At 37.6% G+C, this 22,013-nt stretch overlaps 1 protein-coding gene across 1 annotated transcript in view; it reads left to right on the forward strand.

Annotated features, from left to right (window-relative positions):
• The window catches only part of LOC118597767 (probable ATP-dependent RNA helicase DDX60), an 87,971-nt gene that overhangs the window by 13,074 nt on the left and 52,884 nt on the right, over positions 1–22,013 (forward strand). The window contains exons 9-18 of the mRNA XM_036209438.1: positions 256–411; positions 5,836–5,941; positions 6,369–6,484; positions 7,809–7,969; positions 11,397–11,649; positions 14,029–14,212; positions 14,721–14,853; positions 16,888–17,037; positions 19,835–19,954; positions 21,232–21,327. Of these exons, the coding sequence (XP_036065331.1) occupies positions 256–411; positions 5,836–5,941; positions 6,369–6,484; positions 7,809–7,969; positions 11,397–11,649; positions 14,029–14,212; positions 14,721–14,853; positions 16,888–17,037; positions 19,835–19,954; positions 21,232–21,327 (1,475 nt within the window). The remainder of the gene's footprint in view (positions 1–255; positions 412–5,835; positions 5,942–6,368; positions 6,485–7,808; positions 7,970–11,396; positions 11,650–14,028; positions 14,213–14,720; positions 14,854–16,887; positions 17,038–19,834; positions 19,955–21,231; positions 21,328–22,013) is intronic.

Raw genomic sequence — 22,013 nt, forward strand, 5'->3', positions numbered from 1 at the left:
ATCTCCACTGTTGGTTATCATTAGTTCAGACATTAATTTTTAATATTATGTTGTCAAACAGAAAAGCATGATCAGTTTTAAGATGTGTCATGGCATTTTCCACAGCCATGATCATTTTCATTTACCTTCAGTGGGAAGCTCACTGAAAATCCCACTGCTTGCCTCATATTTCAGAACCTGGTGATTATAGTGGAGATGGGTGTTTTATGCATTTTTGGTGCTTCTTAATACAGAGTATTTTTAATTATGATCCAGGCCTGGATTTGGATGTAGGAGATGTCATCATGAAGGAATATGTACATCTCTGGGACACAGTGTCGAAGTTGGTCAGAAACTTTGATGTGGGAAAACCATTTCCTTTGAGAACAACAAAATGTCATTTTCTTAAAAAGACCCCATTGCCAATCAAAGGTAATTTATTCCTAACTTAAATTAAGGGGAAAAAAAGTTTGAAAACTCCAAGCAGAAATCATTTTCTAGCACTTGTGTGTTTAAATAATTGTCATGTTCATGTGGTGGTATGCTTTGTCCAATATTAAAAATGTTTATGTAGTTTGTAATTAATGTTACCAATTTAAAAAATCAAAAACAATTGTGTGTGAATTCTATTTCTAACAATGTGACCTCTATCAACTGAAAATTTTGATATTGTATTACATAATGATAGTTCATCTCCAAACAGTAGAATGGGAGAAGCCTGTAAGGTAATTGGGGTAGCCAAGAACCATCTAAGCCAGCATAGAGACTAGCAGGGGACCATAATCAGCATCTGTCTTATATAGTAACAAAACTATCAGTAGGCACATGTTGGGCAGACTAGGAGATGTCAAAGAATAAAAAGGAGCCAGCAGCCCCTTTAGAAAGCCTTCTCTGTGCTGCAGATGTGCAGAGGGTCTCTGGTGACAGGCACAGGAGGTGAGGCCAGAACCAGGAAGTGGTGGAACAGTCTTCACAAAGACCAGGTCCATAGGAGCAAACTTCAAAGGTTAGCTCCTCCCAGACCTGCCTTTCAATGAACAGAAGTAACAAAGAGTCACACTGGTTCTGGAACTTGATAGCTGGCTCTTGAGAATTTGGAATTTAAGCTGAGGCCACAAGGCCACTCTAATCCAGTAAATGAAAATGATCAGTGAAAACTGGCAAATTATTATGCGGAACAAATCACAAACACTTGTTTTATAGGATTATGTATCAAAGATGGGTGCTGAATTTATGAAAGAGTTGAGGAGTAATTAAGAACACAGTTAGCTGTGGACTTAAAACTGATAACTTCTGTTTTTAAATGATCACAATTATTATATACCTTCTGAATCTAATTTGAAAACATTTAAGAGAGATTAAATATAAAATTAGAAATGAGAAAATAATAGAAACTCTAAAACAATATTCATTCTCATAAGCAAACTTGTAGAAATCAAAATACTGAGTGGGTTTAAAAGCTGATTGGATATTAATAACGGGGGAGTTTGAGCACCGTAAACCAATAGAAAAAAGAGTCACACTTAGGGTTGGAGACATCCCTCACTGGTAGTGTGTCATAGCATGCATGAGGCTATGGGCTCAGCTTCCAACACAAGAAAATGAAACACGTTAATAATAGCATTATGAGAAATGACTCAAGCTAGTTACAGGTCAAAGCTAGAATGGCTACTCACTACATCTCCCCCTTTTGTGTAAATAAGAAGGTTCTAACCTAATACAAGACTATATACAAAGGGATGGTTATCAAATATTGTCCAGGAGTATGAGGGATAATGACCTAGATAAGATGGAACTAGAATCAATGTGAACAATATCAAGCTAGAAACACATACTAAAATCCAGAGAAGTCTAGAGCATGGGTAAATGGCATGTTACAAAGATTATTCCAAAAGGTGTCCTATCCTAAAGAACCAGAATCTAATACTTAATATGGTTTCTCTAAGATATTATATACATATACTAAGTTGTAACTATAACTTCTGGTCTTCATTCTAAGCAAAGACCTGAGAAGGAATATAATAATACCTGAGAAATGGGAGAAGGATGCAAGCAACTTTCAGGAGTCTTGCAAGAGTAGACAGAGACAGCTGGCAGCCTAGACAGTCACCTAATGTTTCTCAGCATTGTTGGTGCGTTCAAATCTAGAGTATCTGACAGACCACTTTCAGAGGTAGGAATTCTGTAAGACCATCTTACCCTGTCTTGGCAGAGTACAGTGGTCACTTTCCTTGTGTCCTGCTTGTCTAGAAAGGACAGCATTTGTATTGTCAGCAGTTGAGGCAAGGGCAGTTCTTTGCTCAGTAGGCCATTTTGTGCCAATAAGACAAACTTCCAAATGGACATGTCTTAGAAGCCCAACATTCTCTTGGGATCAAATTGGTGCTGCCAGGAGCCATTGTGTCCTACTTCAACAGAATATCCAGGCTAGCTCAGTCGGTAGAGCATGGGACTCTTAATCCCAGGGTCGTGGATTCAAGTCCCACATTGGGCGCTAGATATTGGTGAAATTATTAAGGTCACTCCACATAGTTAAAAGGGAGGTTTATATAGTGGCATAACTTACAAATGAAGGGATAGGTAGGTTTCAGGGTCTGGGAAAGGTATGGCACAGTCTGGCCAGAACTCTGCTCAGTCTACCTCCAGCGTCCACGTTCCTGGAATCAAGAGAGCCCCGGCATCTGGAACTCAGGTCTTCAATGTCCTCTCTCAGCCCCACCTTGTAGGCATGACCATTACAAAAGCCTCAATGGGGGTTGGAACTTCCAGGTCAAAGCTAGAATAGCTACCCACTACAGCTACCCAGCCACCTACTTATTTAATCTATATATCTATTTGCTTGGTTATTATTTGTCTATTTATTTTCTATTATGTTCCTAAAGACTCATCTGGGGAAATAACTTTATCAGTAGGGTTGGTATTAAAATATAATTGAAGTGAATACAAAATACTTTTAAATGTGAAATTTTGGAAAACAATGTATTGTCTTCCTATCTGTAATTAGAGTTTTCCTGCCTAGCCCACAGTCAGGAAAAATCTCTCTCACCCGCCAAGCCCATAGACACTCAGAACCAACCAAGTAAACACACAGAAACTTACATTGTTTACAAACTGTATGGCCATAGCAGGCTTCTTGTTATCTACTTCTTCCATCTTAAATTAACCCATTTCTATTAATCTATACTTTGCCACATGGCTTGTGGCTTACTGGTGTCTTTACATGTTTCTTGTCATGGAGCCGGCTGGCAGTGTCTCTCCCCCCAGCCTTCCACTTCCCAGAATTCTCTTCTCTCTTGTCCCACCTATACTTCCTGCCTGGTCTCTGGCCAAACAGCATTTTATTTATACAGAACGATATCCACAGAACTTCCCCTTTTCTTTTTTTTTTTTAAGGAAGATTTTAACTTTTTTTATAGTAAAATTACATATAACAAAACAATTAGCAAGCAAGAATTATAGCTACAATATCTAGTCTATTTGTTTTGGCAAAATTAAACAAAATATTCTATCTATCCTATATTTGTGAGTCTAAGGTTTTTATATCTAACTTATCTTTTATCATAACTGAGGAAATTATAACTATCCAGTCTTCAACCTCATCAAAGACCTCAGAAGGATATATTATTACCTGAGAAATGGGAGAAGGATGCAAGTAACTTTCGGGAGTCTTGCAGGGTAGACAGAGACAGCTGGCAGTCTGGACAGTCACCTAATGTTCCTTTGTAAATTTGGGGCAATTGTCTTCAGCCCATAGGGCTAGAATCTCTTGGTCACTTTTCTTAGTGTTCTATAGAATGTCTGGCAGTTTTCTCTGTGAAGCAGGAACCTGAAGAACCATTTTGTCAAGCAATGTTCAGTGGTCACCTTTCTATGGGTCCTGCATGTTCAGTTGATCAAGCAGTCCAGGCAAGAACAGTTTCTTGCCCAAATGGCTATTTTTGCCAAGGAAAGAAAAACTCCATATGAGGTGTTTTTGATGCCCATCCTCCTCTCTGAAGTAAATCAGTGCTGCCAGGAGCAGACATGTCTCACTGTCCAGAAAGTTGAAATTTTAAAAATGTTTTAAATGCCATATTCTGTAGGTCTTTGAAGTATTTGAAGGTTGCCTATCTATCTGAAATATCTCTATACCTAGAAGACTTACCTAACATGGCTACAAGTATGATTATCATAGATGACTAATTATTAACCTATTTTTAATTATCCATTACAATTTTAAAGGAGCTGTGCAAACATAATACCTTAAACAGCAGTAGAAATATGCACCCAGTATAACAAAATTAACTTTATGTTTGTATCAATAGACTAAAATCTATACCAATGTAAAACATTTTAAACAAGTTGTTGCTCTTTAAAAGTAAGTTCATCAATCTACCCTTTCATCCTATTATATGTATATCATATCCCTTTTTCTTCTTTAGAAAGAGATCACATTTATAATCAACCTGATTTAAATGAAAATATTGATTTTTCTCTGTCCCATACCAGAGGTCTCTTCTGATTTGGCACACAAGAATCTCTTAACCTTTTCTTTTAGCAATATGTCTGGGTTTAGAGAAGGAGTGAACCAATTCCATCTCCAAAGCCAGCTTGATTATTTTGGGAATGTAGGCATAGTTTCTCTTACTACTTCCTGCTGGAGGGGGGCGCTGGATCTTATGGGGACACAAAGAAAATTTTAGGATTATGGAGTAGTCTGTGAGGGTAAACCTCTGAGCCAGTTGCCTTGAAACCATTCTGGATGTTGGATCATCTGGGCCATGGTGTCATCGGAGACCTTTCAGGTGGTCTTGGCTGATCAAACCTGATGTATCTTCATCTGGAACAAATCCACAGCCTCTGGCTTTCTGTGGAAACAAAAGCAGAGACTCTTTTCCAAAGCAACATATCCTTATATCCAAATTTTGAAGTCAAGATACCTTTAAAATTTACATATTTGTTTAACTCAACAGCTTTTACCATCAAATGTTTTTCTGCAGTTAAAAATCCCAAAGACAACATAAACCAGATTCTCCGTGTAATATCCATGGTTGTAAGACTGAAATACCTCTGTGTCTGCTGGCTCCACTCACCTCAGCTTCCCAACATGGCGGTGGTACAGTTTACCACCAGCTCTGGGTCTGGAGCCATGTGTACCATCAACTATCAGAAGCAGTTCTATCAAAGCAGTGCATAGCCCAGAAACTTTTTTTTTAATTTTTTTAACTAGCAAAAGCTAAATCCACCATGCAGCAGAGTAAAGTGCCACTTGTAGATTCCTCATTCCTGCCACACTGCAGGTCAGAGGAACACCCCAGGAACCTGCCATAGTAGCTCAAACTGGCAGGCTGCTACTAACTTGAGAGAGACAACTAGGAAGCTGTTTTTAGCTCCGTTTTAGAATCTTTTTTGTCAGGTTTTATGTGGAAACTCTTGCCAACACATTGGGCACCATTTGTAGTTGGAGATATTCTCTCCAGGTGCCAATAAGGCACCCCACAACCCTTGTATAAAATAATCACTCAGACGCTTATATTACTTGTAAACTGTATGGCCGTGGCAGGCTTATTGTTATCTAGTTCTTTTATCTTAAATGAATCTGTTTCTATTAGTCTATACTTTGCCACTTGGCTCATAGCTTACCTGTATAAATAAAGTGCTAATTGGCCAGTAGCCAGGCAGGAAGGATAGGGTAGGTGGGACAAGGAGGAGGAGAATGGTAGGAAATGGAAGGCTAAGAAAGAGAAGCTGCCAGCCACCACCATGACAAGAAAGATTTAAGATACAGGTGGCACCTGGAGAGAAGATCTCCAACTACACCTAACTGAAAGTTTCACATTTAACTTGATCATTTTTTGTTTGTTTGTTTGTTTATAGAAAGTTCCCAAGAGAAGATGCCAAATCTGGGTTTTATTCCAATGTCATGTAATTTGGTTGATGAATTTACTGGAGACATTTTGAAAGACTTGCCTTTCCTAAAGTGGTAAGGCCTCCATATTTTTTAATAAATACTTGTTTGGAATGGATAATAGTTAATTATTAAATATTCTTTGAGAAAGCCTTTTCTGAATAAACTCCAGAATCAAGACACTTTTAAGACAGTAAATTACTCATAATATATATTTGCAAGATTTTGCCCATTGACCATCTTTATCATATCTGTATGATTTTAATTGGAGAACAAAGCACTCTCCCACTACTATTAAATAAAAAGAACAAGGAATGTTTGAGAGTGTTGGAGACATGAATGGTCTTGGCTTCTGAAGCTTTTAATAGAATGTCTTTGCATTGTACCAAACATGCTGTGTCCCAGGAAGAGGAGAAGGAACTATGATTATCAAAGTTACAAAATGTGTTGGAGTTGGAGGCATGAAATTTGAAATATTCTTGTATTTCTTTTTGTCTCACAGTGATGACCCCATTGTCACCTCACTGGTTAAGCATAAGGAGTTTGATGAACTTGTGCACTGGCATTCCCACCGACCCCTTAGTGATGATTATGACAGGACAAAGGCCAATTTTAATGGTGAGCTTGTTGGTTCTGCTAAACCAATTTAAATCAACTATACTCTGCCCTTTATTTCAAAGTAAAAAACACATTATGAATACCAATCAGAAGTTTGAGGGAAGAACAGTCAACAAGACATTCAGATGGACACCAAGAAGGATATTAACAGAGTCCTCCCTTTGTTTCCTGGTGGTTATCCATATGGAGGTTGTAGGTGTCTTAGGAAGAGGAGTGCATATTTGAACTTTGTCTCATGAGCTTGACACTGTGTTAAGGAAAGATGGTTTGTAGTTTAATATATGTATATATATATATAATATTAATAATATATATAATAGTTAAGCAGTCTGCTCTATGGCTGTGGCCCAGGATGAGGGCTTTGTTTTTTCCTATCCAATAATTCAAGGAACCAGAATGTCTCAGATACTTTTCTTCTTGATTTTGCCTACTGAGCTCATTCACAGGACACATGACAGGTAAAGCTTAGAGTCTGTCTCTAAAACAAAACACCCCACCCCCAAACACCCTGGAAGGGTACTCATGGGTCCCAACTCCTTACTGCTAATACAGATGGATTCTGGAAGAGAGATTGCCATTATCTTTAGTTGTGTACTCAATGATGTGCTCACAGGGCTCCATTGACAGTAGTTCAAACCTGTGGCCAAACCCACAGTCCTGTTTAAAATTAGTGGGTCAGGAATCAAAGCAAAAATAGATGAGTTTGGGGAAAAGACTTGTAGGGAAATGACAGGTTCAAAATGATATAAAGGAGAATGGGTGTAATTAATTAGAATGCATTATATTCATTGTCAAAGAACATATTTAATCAATAAGATTAAATAACATTATTAGTATTCACTTTTAGAAGTAGACTGTGAAAAACTGTTGTTTTTTTTTTTTGTTTGTTTGTTTTTTTTTTTTTTAGTCGAGAATTGAACCCAGGGCCTTGCTCTTGAAAGGCAAGTGCTCTACCACTGAGCTCAATCCTCAACCCGGAAAAACTGTCTTTGAGCTGCTGGCAGTTGTTGGCCAGTGGTAGAACCTTTGACCTGCATGAATGAAATCCTAGGCTTATAGCTATATAGCCTATGAAATTAAATGTATTTATATTCAAATATACATATTTGAAAAGTTGCCACCTTTGTAGATATGTTGAAAGTTATTCTATGGATGAGATAACCTTATTTAAGGCACTTTAAGATACCTTCTTTGGCCAACCTGATCAGAAATATTGCTATTTTATAACAGAGAGAAGAGTACCTGTATATGGAATACTGGGAAGAGTTAGGTGCATCTAAGATATCATAATCATTTTACATTTTAAGTTTTTCTCTTTTTTCAGAGCATTCAAAAGACCCCCGTCAGCTTAGAAATTTGCAGAAGTATCATGTTTTTCAACGATTTTATGGGAACTCATTAGAATCAGTCTCTTCCAAGATCATCACTACTCAAAGTGTTAAGCCAAAGAAGGATTGTAATAAGTCCAGGAGCTCAAAGACACATGTAAGTTTCTGTAAATTCTATAATAATAAAAAGGTCTTCTTGCTGCTGTTCTTTATTAAAGTGGTGTTTGCTCATCCCATTGATGGCTTCTTTCCATGAGATAACTTCCTTTTTTTATATGGGTCTAGTAGTTTGAATGAGATGTCTCCCATAGTCTCAGGTGTTTGAATGCATGACTCCCAGTTAGCAGCACTGTTTGGGGAGGCTCAGGAGGTTAGTCTTGCTGGAGGAAGTGTGTCACAAGAGGCTGGCTTTGAGAGTTTAAAGCCTTGCCATTCCTGCTTGCAGTTTAAGATGCAAACTTTCAGTTTCTAACACCGGGTGCCATGCTTCTGCACTGCCATCATGGATTCCTATCCCTCTGGAATCATAAGACCAAATAAAGACTTTCTTCTATAAATCGTCTTGATCATGGTGTTTTACTACACAGAAAAGTAACATACACAAAGAGTAATCACATTTATTATGATAATCACTAAGACAGTCTAACATATATAAATTATTGCATATGATTCTCTCTATGCAGTAACATATACTTATTTAGAGAAACAAATAGAGCATTAAGTAACTAAAGGCATGGCTTCAAATTTTGCAGTAATATTAAAATGTAGGTTATTAGCTAATAAAAAACAAAATGTTTTTCACAAATGGAGCATAAATAAATATGAAACACATGGGGTTTCTTTGCTTGACTTGTATAGATTTTCTGCACTTTCCTCAAAGTATTTAAATAATTAATGTAGCCACCATTTTTTCAAGTACAATTCTAAAGCTGTTCATTTCCTCTTTCTGTACAGATTACTTGCCCTTAATTTTACTATTTATCCTACTGGTATTGTTATTTTCTATCAATTCCTATCCAAAGGCCATAACTGAGGATAAAACACAGGTGATCAAAACTCAATTTATTTCTAGAGTAAAATACTAAGATGTGAGAATTAAATGTTAGCATTTCTGATAATATTACCATGCAAGTAGAGATTACATTTGAAAACTGGACTTACTCATTTGATGAAGGTGAAGGCCATAGTTTAAAGGTTTGGCAATTCGGTAGCATTCAGTGCACTCCAGAGCTGAGGATCTGAAGAAGGCACTTATTTCATGGAAACTCTCTGAATGGCAACTGTTTTAATATCTGTAGAGAGAAGAACTTAGCACATCCAGCTGACAGGAATTGTGACAGGTCAGCTTTGTCAAAGGCAGTCACTGTGACAAAGTTATCAGAAGTGAAGTCTATGAAGATCCCCCACAAAACACAAAAACATCTTTAAACTATCATTTCTGGATACTTATGGTTGGGAAAAGTTTAGCAAAAACAAAAAACAAAAACAAAAACAAAAAAAAGCAAAAAACAAAAAACAAGTGCTATTTCTTTGCCAGGTAGCTAGTTAACAAGCAGGGAGTTCAAGTTCTACAGCTCTTAGGGACACTTACCAGTTGGGTGATTAACAAAGAGCTCTCTAGTATAATGGCTAAAATAACTCAAACCATCACTGAGTACTTGATGCTCATGCTGTGGGTTCTCTCTCCTTGACCAGCTTCACAGGTTCGCTAAGCAGTGGTGACTGGCTCAGGTGTTTTTTTTTTTTTGTTTGTTTGTTTGTTTTTGTTTTTGTTTTTGTTTTTTTTGTTTTTTGAGACAGGGTTTCTCTGTGTAGCTTTGTGCATTTCCTGGAACTCACTTGGTAGTCCAGGCTGGCCTTTAACTCACAGAGATCCACCTGGCTCTGCCTCCAGAGTGCAGGGATTAAAGGTGTGTGCCACCACCACAGCCCGGTTGGTCAGCTTTTGCCTGACTCATCAAATAAAACCTCATAAGCTTCCATTTGCCATCACTGCCTCTTTATTAGGAGGTCAGGACCTGTTCAGTTTTATACCCAAATTGGTCAAACCTTTGCCTCTTCATTTAGGAACATAAACAGGAGGAGGGAGAGGAGGAACAGTCTTCCTTTCTTCCTCTTCCACTTCCCTTCTTCCTCTTCCTCCTCCTCCTCTCTCTGGCAATCTCCTTCCCTGTTACAAAATAACAAACTGGCAAAAATTCTCACCATACAACACAAGTAGACTGAAAAGAAGTATGAGCTTCACCATTCCCAATCTCAAAAATGAAATGAGTCATCAAGGAAATGCAACATCATGAGTACTTTATAAATGTACTCTGTGACCAACAGTGTAATAAATCTTCACATTTGAGATAAAGGGAGCATCGTACTTGACCAAAGTCTGAGACTTCTCCTGCTCTGTGTACAAACAATGGCAAAGGGTCAATAGGGGACACTTATTGAAAGTTTAAATGTTCAGAAACCTCAAATGTTATTGATTGGAATTAAGTAGTTTGAGAATGTGACAGCTAAATGTGCCCTTAGTATAGGTTAATGTTTAGATACTGATCCCATGACTAACCTAAATAATGGAAATTTTTTGTCAGAATTCTTTGGCTGACATAATTCTACGATTTGTCTGTTAAAAGTTATTTATTTTTCTCTGTGTGTTTGTATGATGAGTTTATGTGGCGGGTGCCATGGTGTATATTGGCGGTCAGTGGGGGTTGCCATGCTATGTATATTGAAGGCCGAAAAAGCTCTGTGGTGTCCTCTCCTTGTGCCTTTCCATGGATTCTGGGGACTGGACTCGAGCTTCAGGCTTGCAAGACTAGCACCTTTACCTGAGGAACCATTCATTGGTCCTCTAATTTGACCATGTAAAATCAAATAAATAGAGTTGGTAAAACCACAGTAAAAGAGGGTCCATATGATATTAAAATCATTTGAAAACACTTATTAAGGCCAGGAAAATCATTTGTGTATATGATGATCCCTCTCCACTCCTTGCTTTCAGCTCCTGTTTCTTATTCATTCCATCAATATTAGGGACCAAATGTTTTGGCTTGGGGATTCCAGGCAACTTCAGTGCACTTTGTCTCCAAGATCTCAGTTCAGGGAGGAAGAATGGTGCATGTAGTACAGATAGAGTAAACCTGGTGAGTAATTTGCCAGAAGAGTGATACAGTATCATCAAGCATGAGATTCAGAGAGATTCATGATAGGAACACCATGATCATGCAGGGAGTAGGAAGGTGACTTGGAAGAGAAGGCAGCAGAAATGTGGTCCCAGAGAGGATAGCAGATATCACTGCATGGAGACATGAAGGAAACTTTGCAAGGCCTCTTGGACATTAATTACATTTACCCTTTTATATTTGACACTACATAGACATTTAGGAGATTCTACAGCAAGTCTTTATATTCACCGAGTTGAATTATTATGTTTTCCATCAATAGAGTCTTAATTAAATATTTTTATGACTACTCAAGTAGGCAATGATGGTCAAAATCATCAGTGCAGACTTCAAATACCATTTCAGCCATGAAATGTCAATCTGGAATAGTTCTATCTTGTCACAAAATGTTTCTTTCCATTTTGGCAGGAGACCAAGGCTGACATAATTGCTAGAGAGAATAAGAAGAGGTTAATTGCCAAGGAAGAACAAAAAGAAGAGGAAAAGTGGAGCACCCTGTCGTTTTCCATTGAGAAGGAGATGAAAAGGAATTTAAACTCTGGGATGAAGAAGCTGGAGGAGTTTTTGAAATCGTGTAAAAGTAATTCAGTGAAAGCTCAGGCTGAAAAAGTTGGGTTAATGGCTGGCTTGAAGGCATGGAAGGAGCACTGCAGAGCTGAAGGTGAGTGGCGATTAGTTCTGCTGGCTTACCTCGATGAACTAGAGAGATCACAGGGATGTGATGATGGTGGTTCATCACCTGCTAACCAGAAATTTGGACAGTAGGACCCATACAGGATTTTTGCCTGTTTCCATCAATTAGCAATGACATATCAGAGAGGTGGCCAACAGCAAAGACATAGCACGTTCATCAGCCCAATTAATGATAGGTTTAAACTAACTGCTGACCAGGAAGAGAGAGCACTGTTAGCAGAACCAATAACAATGCAGCACAGAGCAAGAACCCGTCATCCACCTTTGAGTTCCTGAGGTATTAATATTTTCTTTCTGGAGATGTTGGTGCTTTAGTTTGTCTCTTAAGTTAGTTTCCTGTTGGTTGTTGTGATAAAATACTTTGACAAAAGCAACTTAATGGAGAAAAGGTTTATTCTATCTAACAGCTCAAGGGTACAGTTGATTGTTGGGGAGGGCATATCAAAGGAGCAGGAGTTTGAAGCAGCTGGTTACATCACATTCCACTAACAGTTAAGATGGGTTTTCTTGCATCAATTATCCTAATAAAGATAATCCCTTACAAACATGTTTAGAGGCCTGCCCTCCAGGTGATTGTAAAATGTACAATCAACACCAACCATACAGACTTCCACATTGATCACCCCTACCACACAGACTACTTCTTACAAAGTGACCGAGGTAATTCCATGTACTCTCCTTTACATATCCATGGAGGGGAATAAGATAAAATATAGAAAGAGGATGATAAGGATAAAGTAGGGCTGCCTAGGTAGAGATGTGTAAACTGGTTAGAGGTATATGATTTACCTTAGCATATATTTATCTTTTTTTCCAACCAAGACACTGAATCAGGAGTTCAGAGATCAGCATTTAGAGTGGCTTAAAGAATATAGTGCTTTATTTCATTTGAGTGCTTTTAGGTACTGTAGACTGATAGCAGAGTCCCAGCTGGGATTTCCAGGTTCTTCTGTCCAGCAAAATGGGCAGGACCCATGGTTAGTGGTAGAAGCAGAGACAGTCTTTTAAGGAACTAAGTACATCTAGGAAAGGTAAGAAGTTCAATATCCTAGTGACTATGCCCAGATATGTGACCTTTTATAAGTCATTTACTCTCCATCTGCACACTGAAGTATCTTCAGATTTATTTTTTATTTCTGTGTGTGTATGTGTGTGTGTGTGTGTGTGTGTGTGTGTGTGTGTGTGTGTGTGTAAGGTGTCCACAGTTGCAGGAGAAGACATCAGATTCTCTGAAGCTGGAGTTTCCAGGTGGTTGTGAGGCTTCTGACATCATTGTTGGGAACCCAACTCCATAAGAGTGGCAACTACCCTCACCACTGACCCATCTCTCCAACACCCTCTTTCTCTTTTAATGAACTTTTCTGGCCACCAAAATCCTATACTCAGATATCCTTATTCAGAATTTAGTCATAGGGCACTTTAACCACAAGGAGGACCAGGAAACACATACTTTTACCTAGGTATGTAGAATTCCCAGTACCACAGAGACATAAATAAGGAATCTTTGGAACTACATGGTAGATAGAGAAATTAAGATTAGTAACTGCCAGAGATGCTCTTGTTTTTGCTTTTCATACAACCATGTTTTACCTATCCTCCACATACAGTTCATGAACTGTCTTTCCATAAAGATTTCCTTGGGAATCAGCCCCATGTAACATCTGTAGTTTCTAATGCTTGGTGTGAACCAATCTCATATCATATACTGTACTGTGTAAGTGAACTGAATGCTCCTGGAGTGTAAGGCCTCCATTTCCTTCACTTGGCTTCCTCTTGTATAATAGCTTTCAATATGGCATTGGTAGTGCTTGATTAATAGGTGAGAGTGGGCACCAACTCAAGGAAAGGTGGAACCAAAACAGGTGTGCGAATAAAGAGTTTAGCAGAGGGGAGAAATAAACAGTGTGTGTGATGCCAGAGAAGTGGACAGGTTGTCAGAGTCTGGTTGTGGTAGCTGGAAGAGATGCATTGCACTGAGCAGATGGATTTAGGGCTCACAGCCAGTATTTCTCTGTGGAAAATGGGGCTAAATTAATGTTGCCAAGATTATAATCATATTTAAAATCATGCAATTTTTTTAACAGAGGAAACATGGTAAAAAGAGACAGAAAATCTTTATAATTCACCATAAAATCCTACAAACTTCAATTTTAACAATATTTAATTGCAAACAGTAAGATTTTTATCTAGTCCTTTCCATTCTCAAGCATCCATTGATGGTGAGTAAGACAGTGAGTTTCAATAAGTGTAGTGAAGATTGATAGGCTAGGTAATTGATCTTTATTAATAAACATTTGTTATTCTGAGGGCTTTTACAACAATTTTATTATTTATATTTTGTGCCAAGGTGAAACCACAAAAGACTTAAGCATAGCTGTCCACATGATGAAGAGAATCCATTCCTTGTTGGACAAATACTCTGAACTTCTGCAAGAACCAGATCGGAAGTTCATAGCCAGGTGTCTTATGTACTTAGGTTTTGAGGAACTAGCAAATTCTTTGTATCCAACCCAGGTAACATATTATGATAGATTTATTTTAACTCAGCCATTATTTGCTATACATAAAGCTCATATCGAATAGAGTCACCTCTTTTATGTTTATTTTTAATAGAAAATATCATCTTAGTTAATTCAACTGCCAAAAGTTAAATGAATCAAGAATTAGAATTTTTTTTTTATACAACTTGGCTATCACACTAAATGTCAGATGATTTCTGCAGACTTTTAAAACTAACCTGATACTTAATTCTAACAAAATAGCTGAAATCTATAATGGTGTTGACTTATTTTAAATATGTCAGGTTGTAGCTACAAATTATTAGAGTAAACATTTGAAAATGTTGACATCTACTGATTAATTTGTATTTCAGAAAAGTCATAATGTCTTCATGATGTTTGAAGAATGATTAAAATTGTTTTCATATAGAAGAAGCTCAGTCATAAACATTTCAAATATTTTAATGATGCTGTAACTTAAATTGCTTTCAAAATAATCTTTAAAAATAAAACAGGATGAAGCAGATGACTTAAAAATGACAAAAAAGAATAAATATTCCATTGGAATTGGACCAGCTCGGTTCCAACTACAACATATGGGTCACTATTTGATCAGAGAAGAAAGAAAAGATCCAGACCCAAGGGTCCAAGATTTTATTCCTGATACATGGCAGGTAAAAATATGAATAAAATAATTCTTATTTTTTTAATCTTGTATGCATCATGGAATTTCTTATTGGTACAGCTCTCTCTCTCTCTCTCTCTCTCTCTCTCTCTCTCTCTCTCTCTCTTTCTCTCTCTGTCTATTTATCTCTTTCTGTATGTGTGTGTATGTTAATATATGTATTTTCATGTATTTCATAATATCGAATTATTTCATTTAAAAGTTATTTCACTTAAAATTTATTTTTATTTAAAATGTCTCATTTGGACTAATTCTTCCATTTAAGGAAATTAAAATTTTCATTTACTATGCAGACCAATTCCTTGGTGAGGTATTGGATGAATTCACACACATAGATTCAAAGGTTAAAGATGTCGGTGCTCTCCAGTTTTTCTCACTCTGTACCAGGCTCCGGGTTTTCTCTCTGTCCATAGGATTTCATATGTAAACAATATAAATACTCTTGAAGAAATTCAGGTAATTTAGACAGTGGAAAATTTGTTTATGGATTTACAGACTGCATACACTACTATTCTAGCTATATTTCTGTAAACACATATAAGATAAATATTGATAGCTACACAATTTGGAAGTAACTACTTCTGCACACAATTAAATATATACATTTATGTATGATAAATTGAACATTATTTACTTATACAGATGCAATTTTTTATGTTTAGTCTGACTAGTTGTCCCATTCAGTTCAGGTTTTGTAAGCCATTTTTCACTTATGTAATGAAAAACCTGAGGCAGCCTAGCTTTAATGTAAAGGTGCTCATTTACCTTCCATTTCTGGAGTTTCCACACCAGAGATTGGATGGCTCCATTGGTCTGGCTTCCCGTGCTAGCTTGACAACAGAATGGCATCATATTATGGTGGGGCAGCTTGTGTGAGAAAGCATAACACTGTAAAAGCAAGAATCAGAGAGAGCTAGTTGAGCTGAGGCTTTCTAGAACAAACTTTTTAGAAAGGATTTTCATCACAATTATTTCCCATGGCTGGAAAAAAATCTATGGACCTCTAGGATTACTCCACTTCTTAAACTTTCCAATGCCTCCAAATAGCTTCACCTTGGGGGACAAGATTCCAGGATTCCTGGGGAACATGAAGCCCCATGCAAACCGGAGCATGGGCCTTTTCTTAGGCTGTTAATGTTGGGGTTCCTTTACAAAATGCTGATTTCCATGAATAGGGGATCAAGTACTTATTTCAGGGTAGGCTACAGAGCAGTCACATTTACTCCTACTTTTCATGCACCTTCTAATTCTTTCACGACCCTTTCATTCTGAAGTGTGGCATGTGGGGAGGAGTGGATTCACGGGGTGGACAGGCTGGGATTTTAGCATACTTCCTGTCTTCTGTACTTCACGTAGGTTTTCCAGTCTTTTGATCACTCATCTTCTTAATGAACAAATTCATAGGATGCGAAGAGAATGCTCCCATATACTTGCCCCTCGAGGGTAAGCAGGAAAATGATGAATTTGTTATTGCTGCACTTCAACCATTTGCTGACTACCATAAAAAATATGGGTTGGCTGGTGCCAACAATTGTATGTCCCAAAGACACTGTGTACTCCTAACTATTAAAAACAGCCTTCCTAATAATAAGTCCTTCTTCTGACTTTGCTTTTGAATGATTTTTCTTTGTCATTATTATAAACTATACAAAAGAACATGTTTTATTATGGTCGTTTCATCCATGCATGTTGTGTACTTTGATCACATATCCATCCATCCACACACTTGCTTCACTGCCCTCCTCATGGGCTCCTTCTTTTTCATCTCCCTTTTCTGTGCAGCGCCTTTTAGAATTGTTGACTCCATTGCTGCACATGAGACTCATCTCTCGGCTGCTCAAAAGCAAGCCAATTGCATCATTTGAGAGAATGAGTACTATGTTGGAGCATCCTTTTAATTTTTTCTGTGTGTCTGCAGCACTCCATCCCTGAGGTTCAGGAAAATCATGATGGAAAAAGACTTATCTCTGTGGGTAGCTTAGGGCTGGTTTGATTGACACACATCATGATCTGACCCCTGCAGCGAGAGCTCCTGGATGTGGTGGATAACTATGAGTCTGCAGTGATTGTTGCCCCAACGTCCTCTGGGAAGACCTATGCTTCCTACTACTGCATGGAGAAGGTGCTGAAGGAGAGTGATGAAGGCATGGTTGTGTATGTTGCACCAACAAAGGTGGGGATCCAGGGCATGTAATACTTTTCTTCATTCCAGAACTTACCCAGACATATTAGACATTGGTTATGTGGTAGATCTAGTTCCCTTTATTTGTTTTCTCCAGTTAAAAATTAGCATGCAGGGTTGGTGATTTAGCTCAATGGTAGAGCGCTTGCCTAGCAAGTGCAAGGCCCTGGGTTTGATCCTTAGTTCAAAAAAAAATATTAGCATGCAAATTAATGGGCTTCATAATAGAATGTTTGTATATAGTTTTTTTTTTAACTTTTTTTAACCCTCTTTCACCACTGCCCTCTCCTATGATGTAATCCCCCTCCACTGTTCCCCTTCATTCTCATGTAGCCCCCATTCCACTTTCAAGTCACACATATTCTTGTAGATGAATATTAAATGGTCTTAATAATAAACATAAACCCAGGAGCCAGGTATTAGGGTGAACAGTGGAAGATCAGAGAGACAGAACAAGCCACAGGCAACCTCACTTTGCTAACTTCTCAGCTGATCCTATTTCCTCAGACTGGAAGCCTTGTGTTCTCATCCAAATGGATCTCAGCTGAACTGCTGCTAAAAGCCTAAAAGCTTAACAAGCCTCTAGTTCCTGGTCCTCATGCCTTATATACCTGTCTGGTTCCTGCCATCACTTCGTGGGATTAAAGTCGTGTGTCCCCATGCTTGGCTGTTTCCAGTGTGGCTTTGAACTCACAGAGATCCATCTGGAATGCTAGGATTAAAGGCATGTGCTACCACTGCCTATGTTTAATATAGTGGCTGTTCTATTCTCTTCCCCCCAAATAAGTTTATTGGGGTGCACAATATATCTACTACATATTCTATTATTTTATTTCCATCTCCCCTTATGACCTATTTTGCCATCTCATAATTCCCTTTCTAGTTTCATGACCTATACCCACTCTCACCCACATTATACATATACTAAAAACTAAATTTTATTATCCAAATATAAGAGAAAACATGTAGTATTTGTCTTCTGAGTCTTTGTTATTTTGCTTAATATAATATTTCCCATTTTTCTGTGAACAACACTGTCTCACTTTTGTTTATATTTGAATAGAATTGTGTTTTTGTACATATCCTTTTTCTGTTAATTTGTTCATGGACATCAAGGCTGCTTCCATTTCCTAGCTATTGGAGTAGTAGAAATAGGAACATGGATGTGCACGTATCTCTGTAGTAAGACTTGAAGATCTTTGGGTATATTCACAGGAAGGAATGTTGTAGCTAGTCCATGAAGTAGTTTTATATTTTATGCTTTGTGACACCTCAACACTGATTTCTATAAAGGGTATAGCAGTTGATACTTTTCCCATGGTGATTAAGGGTCCCCCTTCTCATATATTTTCCCCCAACTGTTAACACTTGTTTTCTAGATTTAACCATTCTACTTGGAGTAAGATGGAATCTCAACTCTTTCTCAAGGTTCCTGTTATTATTCAATGAGCTTCTGCTACACTCAGAGGCAATAGAACTTTTAGATGTGCATTTAGTTGAACATTTTTTATATTTGCATATTTAGATGTGTATTTTTTTCTGACTAGTGATTTGGGTGATTTATTATGCATAACTTTTGGTACTTCTTTATTCATGATGTTCTTGAGGATACATTTTCCTACTTTTCATAATGGAAGAGTTTGCCTCTTTACTAATTCATCAAATTTTTCTGAACCACAATGAAATGCACATTCATGGATCAACCTTTTATCTTATATTGTGAATAACCAGAGTTATCCATTCCAGTGATAATATTAAAATTATTGTATAATTGGCACTATTGACATTTTCATTTGGAGGCTGGTCTTCTTTCTTGTTCTTATTGCTGTGATAAAACCAGAAGAAGCTTGCAGAGGAAAGACTTAATTTCAGCTTACACTTCCACAGCACAGTCCATCACTGAGAGAATCAAGGTAGGAAGTCAAACTGGGTTGGAACCTGGATGCAGGGATTGATGGAGGCCATGGAGGAGTGCTTGGTATTGGCTCCCTCCCTCATGGCTTGCTCATTGGTTTTGTTTATAGCAGCCAGGATGACGAACCCAGGAGTGACACTGTTCACAGTGAACTGGGCCCTCCCACATCAATCATTAATCAAGAGAGTTAGTCACAGGGCAATCTGGGGGAGCATTTTCTCAGCTGAGCTTTCCTACGCCCAAATGATGACACAAGCTTGGGTCAAATTGACATAAAACTAGCTGGCACCAGGGGATTGTGTGTTCAGATACATTAAAATAACTGGCATGTCACTTTTAAATATATTTGTGGATATATTATACATTTTACACTTTCATCTATATGGTGTGTACATTTGGGAGTATAAAGCATGTAACAGATATTTTAAGGTTTATGGATTCCACTGGCCATGCTGTCTGCTTCATCCTAAGGAGAATATACAGATTTGTGCATGTAGTCAAGCTTCTGACATCTGGGGAGGTTCTGAAATATGAGATACTAATCTATTTGTGCTCTTCCTGCGATTGACTCAGATTGTAAGTGGTTATCATTCAATTGTTGTGCTATGCGTGTTAATTCTTCTGCTATAAATGATACATTTGCCATTTTACTTTCAAATACTTTCTGAAATCAGTAATCAAAGAAGTTCAGATATTTAGTCCAACAGCTCAAAAGGAGAGCTTTTTAGTATAGTGTAGGGAGAGGAAAGGGTTTATCAAGTTTCCTGCATTCATAGCAGAACATAGTTTTGGACATCTCCATTACTCCATTATTAAATCTTGCTGATCTACACTTTATTATGTAGCTAATACATCTGTTTTCCTGTCAACCAGGCTCTTGTTAATCAAGTGGCAGCAACTGTTGAAAACCGTTACACCAAAATTCTGCCAGCAGGTGAAGCTATGTGTGGTGTTTTTACTAGGGATTATCGTCATGATGCCCTCAACTGTCAGGTTGGACATACTATTTAATAAACTTGATATCAAGTTATATAACAATGTTATATCCTTTTGACTAGAAATCTAACATCTTCACAAGGCCTTTGGAAATAATTTCCTTGAATTTGTGAAGGACAAAACTGCTTCAGAGAAAATAGAAATTTGTTACAGTCTAAAGAATGTGAAAAATAGAACTCATTTTCTCTAAAGATGTTTTCGTTTTGATTTAAACTTTTAGTTTATAGCTCATTCATCCTGTTGCTTTACAATGGGATTCAAAATGATCCAAAAATCTTTACAAGCTACCAAAACTTGGTGGACAGCAACGTAATATCATAATTACTTTCTCTTGTTAAAGATATTCATTTTAGTTTAAAAAATGTTGTGTTGTGTTTTAGTTAATGAATGTGTTGTAGTGTTAATGAATTTATGGTTTTCTTTCTTATTGAATTTTCAGCTAAATAATTACGATAAAATGAAAAACAAAACATGCTTGTAGAGCATTATAGTGTAGAATTGGCAATATGCTGGCTTGATTGCCTTTCATAGTAACATTTTATAACACAAATTCTCTGTTACTGATAGATTTGAAAGAATCAAAATAGTTAAAAATAATGACTTTATGTTTATATATTTTCTTTCTAAAATATTTAGTTATAATATTTTTATTTATTCTTTGAGAATTTATACCTGTTTAAGGTGCATTATGATCATATCCACCCACCCTCATTTTCTCCCTCCAACCCACACCTCTCCCAGTATCATGTCTCTTTCCCAGCAGCCACTAAGTGGCAATAACTCCTCTGTGGGGGTGTGGCCTTGTGAGCTGCTTCCTCATTCATGCTGGAAATCAACTGGTTTGATTTTCTGCAGGTCTTGTACAGATAACCCCTGTTGCTGTGAGGTCATGACTGCCATCACTTGTGCAGAAGATCGCTGTCCACAATACTCTACCCCTTCCCCTGGTGCTCTTGTTCTTTCCACCTCCTTCCTGATCATTTCTGGGCTTGGGGAAGAGGTCAATATTGGTGTCCCATTTAAGGCTAGACACAGTTGGAAGGCTCAGAAACAAGAATCTGCCTTCAAATTTGATATTTTACTATTTTGTTTAATAAACTGAAGTTTCATGTGGTTTAAACTAATACATCACAAGTGTAATGAATCTAATTCCTAGAAGCACTATCAGATTTCTACTCTTAGAAGATAGATTCAGGACTCATAAGCTTTACCTCATGTAGTTTTATAACTATGCACATTCTAAGTGTTACTTCACATGATACTGTTGTTTTTAGGTGCTTATCACCGTGCCTGCCTGCTTTGAAATTCTGCTACTTGCTCCTCATCGCCAAAACTGGGTGAAGAGGATCAGATACGTTATATTTGATGAGGTAGGTTTGATTTCGCTTCTCATGCTAACTTCCCAGTGTTGTTAAATACTGCATGTCTTTGCTGCTTTGGGTCATCGGCCCCTTGGATGGAGTTCAGTTTTGGAGTCAATTTCCTTCTGAACATTTCCCCAGTTGAATTACCCTTTTAGCTCACCTCTTCTGCTGTGACTCAATAGTGTATATTGGTGAGAGTTCTACATGTGTGAGAAACCAGTCTTCGTTGGGGATGCTGTTGTGGAAGAAACAGAATTAAACTCATGACATAAGTTTCCCTTGATAGAAATCCAAAATCAAGTCTGGCTTTCAAAGGAAAAGTTTTTCATGTTCCAGCAAGTGATGCGGATGATACGAACAATTCTGTATATTATGACTGTTGTATTTTAAAAACAGTGAGAAGATCATGTGGTTTTTTCTTTTCTTTGAGTTTGTTTATGTGGTGTATTACATTGACGGACTTTCATATGTTGAAGCACCCTTGCATCCCTGGGATGAAGCCTACTTGATCATGGTGGATAATTGTTTTGATGTGTTCTTGGAGTCTGTTTGCCAGTATTTTATTGAGTATTTTTGCATCGATGTTCATGATGGAGATTGTCTGTAGTTCTCTTTCTTTGTTGCATCTTTGTTTGGTTTAGGAATCATGGTAATTGTAGCCTCATAGAAGGAGTTTGGTAATATACCTTCTG

Source organism: Onychomys torridus, chromosome 17, assembly GCF_903995425.1.
Source record: "Onychomys torridus chromosome 17, mOncTor1.1, whole genome shotgun sequence".
Lineage (NCBI taxonomy): Eukaryota > Metazoa > Chordata > Mammalia > Rodentia > Cricetidae > Onychomys > Onychomys torridus.